At 39.9% G+C, this 2,112-nt stretch overlaps 1 protein-coding gene across 1 annotated transcript; it reads right to left on the bottom strand.

The window, feature by feature from the left end:
- Nucleotides 1–928: 928 nt before the first annotated feature.
- On the bottom strand, nucleotides 929–1,888 carry LOC130882686 (olfactory receptor 7A17-like). Its single transcript, XM_057782983.1, has one exon. The coding sequence runs from the start codon at nucleotides 1,886–1,888 to the stop codon at nucleotides 929–931; it is 960 nt and encodes a 319-aa protein (XP_057638966.1).
- Nucleotides 1,889–2,112: the final 224 nt, after the last annotated feature.

The following is a 2,112-nucleotide window of genomic DNA, read 5'->3' as shown; positions in this document are numbered from 1 at the left end:
ATAAAAAACCTGTGGCTCGATATATAAAATATATTTTTATTTATTATTTGAAATTTTGCATATGTATACATATATTTTGATGACATCCACATCCTATTCCTCTCTCCAACTCTTCCCATATCCCCTTATTATGCCCACCTCCCAAATATATGTCTCTTATAATTTCTCTTAATAACTTAGTCTAATTAGTGTTGGCCATATGCACAAGTATGGGGGACCATGAACAAGGCCAGGGGTCAAGTTTCCAAACAGGAATAACCCTCCCTCCACTTGCAGTCCTTAATTACAGATAGTTCCTCGGCTAGGAATGGAACCCTAAAAGCCTTTTTTCAGCTACACACTGGACTCTTGACTGGTTTGATCTCATGAAGCTTTTGTATAGGCAACCATAGCCACTGGGGATTTAAGATTGTGACACTCATGTTATGTCCAGAAGACAAAATTTCCCAGTGGTCCATACAACCTCTGCTTTTTTTGTGAATTTCTGCCCCCACTTTCATAATGCTTTATGACTCTGCAGAGGCTGCTTCATGTTTGTGATGCTAAAAATTAAATACAGTGTATATCCACCTCATTTGGCAAGGAGAATTACTTCCACAGAAGGCTCAAACTTAAGAATATTCCTTTAGTGACAGGGGGAGAACTTTCAACATATATATTCCAAAATAACTAATTCTTCAGAAATCCCAGTCATTCTCTAAATGAAGCAGCAATTAACAGAAGTTTCTGATCCAAGGATGGGAATACACTGGGAAAAGAAGGAAATGGCAATAGATTACACATGCCAGAAGAAATTAAGAGAAGACTTGAATTGTATGACAAAAGCAAGAACGATTATAGGAGATGAAAGATTAAAATTTTGTTATTCAATATAATCAATAGATTCAACTGGATAATCCAACACATTGACTACTACAAAACAGATATGTTATGGAGGTAAATCCATTGGTCTGTTTCTAGTTACAGTCCCTAACAGGATTTTTAGAGCTGTTTTTATATCTTTGTTCCTCAGACTATAAATGAAGGGGTTTAGCATAGGGGTGACCACAGTGTACATCAATGAAGCCATTGCAGTAGCATGTGAGTTTTGGGTCACAGCAGAACTGAGGTACACTCCCAGGAGGGTGCAATAAAATAAAGAGACAACTGAAAGGTGAGATGCACATGTGGAAAATGCTTTGTACTTCCCCTGAGCTGAGGAGATTGCACGTATGGAGGACACTATCTTAGAGTAAGAGTAAAGGATGCCAGACAGGGGACCCACAGCCAGTAACATGGCTGTAATGTAAATTACCATGTCATTAACAAAGATGTCAGAACAGGCATGGTGTACCACCTGATTTAGTTCACAGAAAAAGTGAGGAATTTCCAAGTTTGTGCAGAATGACAGCCGTAAGGCTAAAGAACTGTGTAATAGGGAATTCAGGATACCTATGATCCAGCATGCTAGAATCAGCAATACACAGTGTCTTGTATTCATAATAACCATGTAATGTAGGGGGTGGCAGATAGCCACATAGCGGTCATAGGCCATCACAGTCAGCAAAAAGATATCTAACCCTGAAAAAAGCAATAAGAAGTACATCTGGGTAATGCAACCTGCATAGGTGATGACTTTTCTCTGTGTCTGGATGTTCACCAACATCTGTGGGATGGTGGTGGAGGTGAAGCAGATGTCTACAAAGGACAGATTGGAGAGGAAGATGTACATGGGCGTGTGCAGGTGGGAGTCCACAATGATGGCCATGATGATGAGTGAGTTGCCAAAGACAGTCACGAGGTACATGGAGAGAAAAAGTCCAAATATGAGAGGTTGAATTTGAGGTTGATTCTCTGAAAATGCAAGAAGAAGGAATTCTGAAAGTTGAGTATCATTTCCATGTTCCATGAGTTTGATGTGCCTACCAAAAGAATTTGGGAAGTATTCAGTTGCTGAAAAATAACTTGACACCAATGCTCTCTCCTACCTTCCTTCTGGTCATTTATATTATGGACCACTGGACCCTTTTAATGCTGCTCATATATTCATGGGTTTGAGGCTACCGACTGATGCTGGGGCATGGACAACCTACCAGAGACCACACCCTTAAAGAAAACTGACTCTTAGCAGCA

This window comes from Chionomys nivalis, chromosome 1 (genome assembly GCF_950005125.1).
Source record: "Chionomys nivalis chromosome 1, mChiNiv1.1, whole genome shotgun sequence".
NCBI classification, from domain to species: Eukaryota; Metazoa; Chordata; class Mammalia; order Rodentia; family Cricetidae; genus Chionomys; species Chionomys nivalis.
Note: the sequence above shows the minus strand (reverse complement) of the source record. Positions and strands in the feature narration are given on the sequence as shown.

Excerpts from the sequence above, each read along its gene's own strand:
- LOC130882686 (XM_057782983.1), bottom strand. The coding sequence starts at position 1,888 with ATGGAACATGGAAATGATACTCAACTTTCAGAATTCCTTCTTCTTGCA.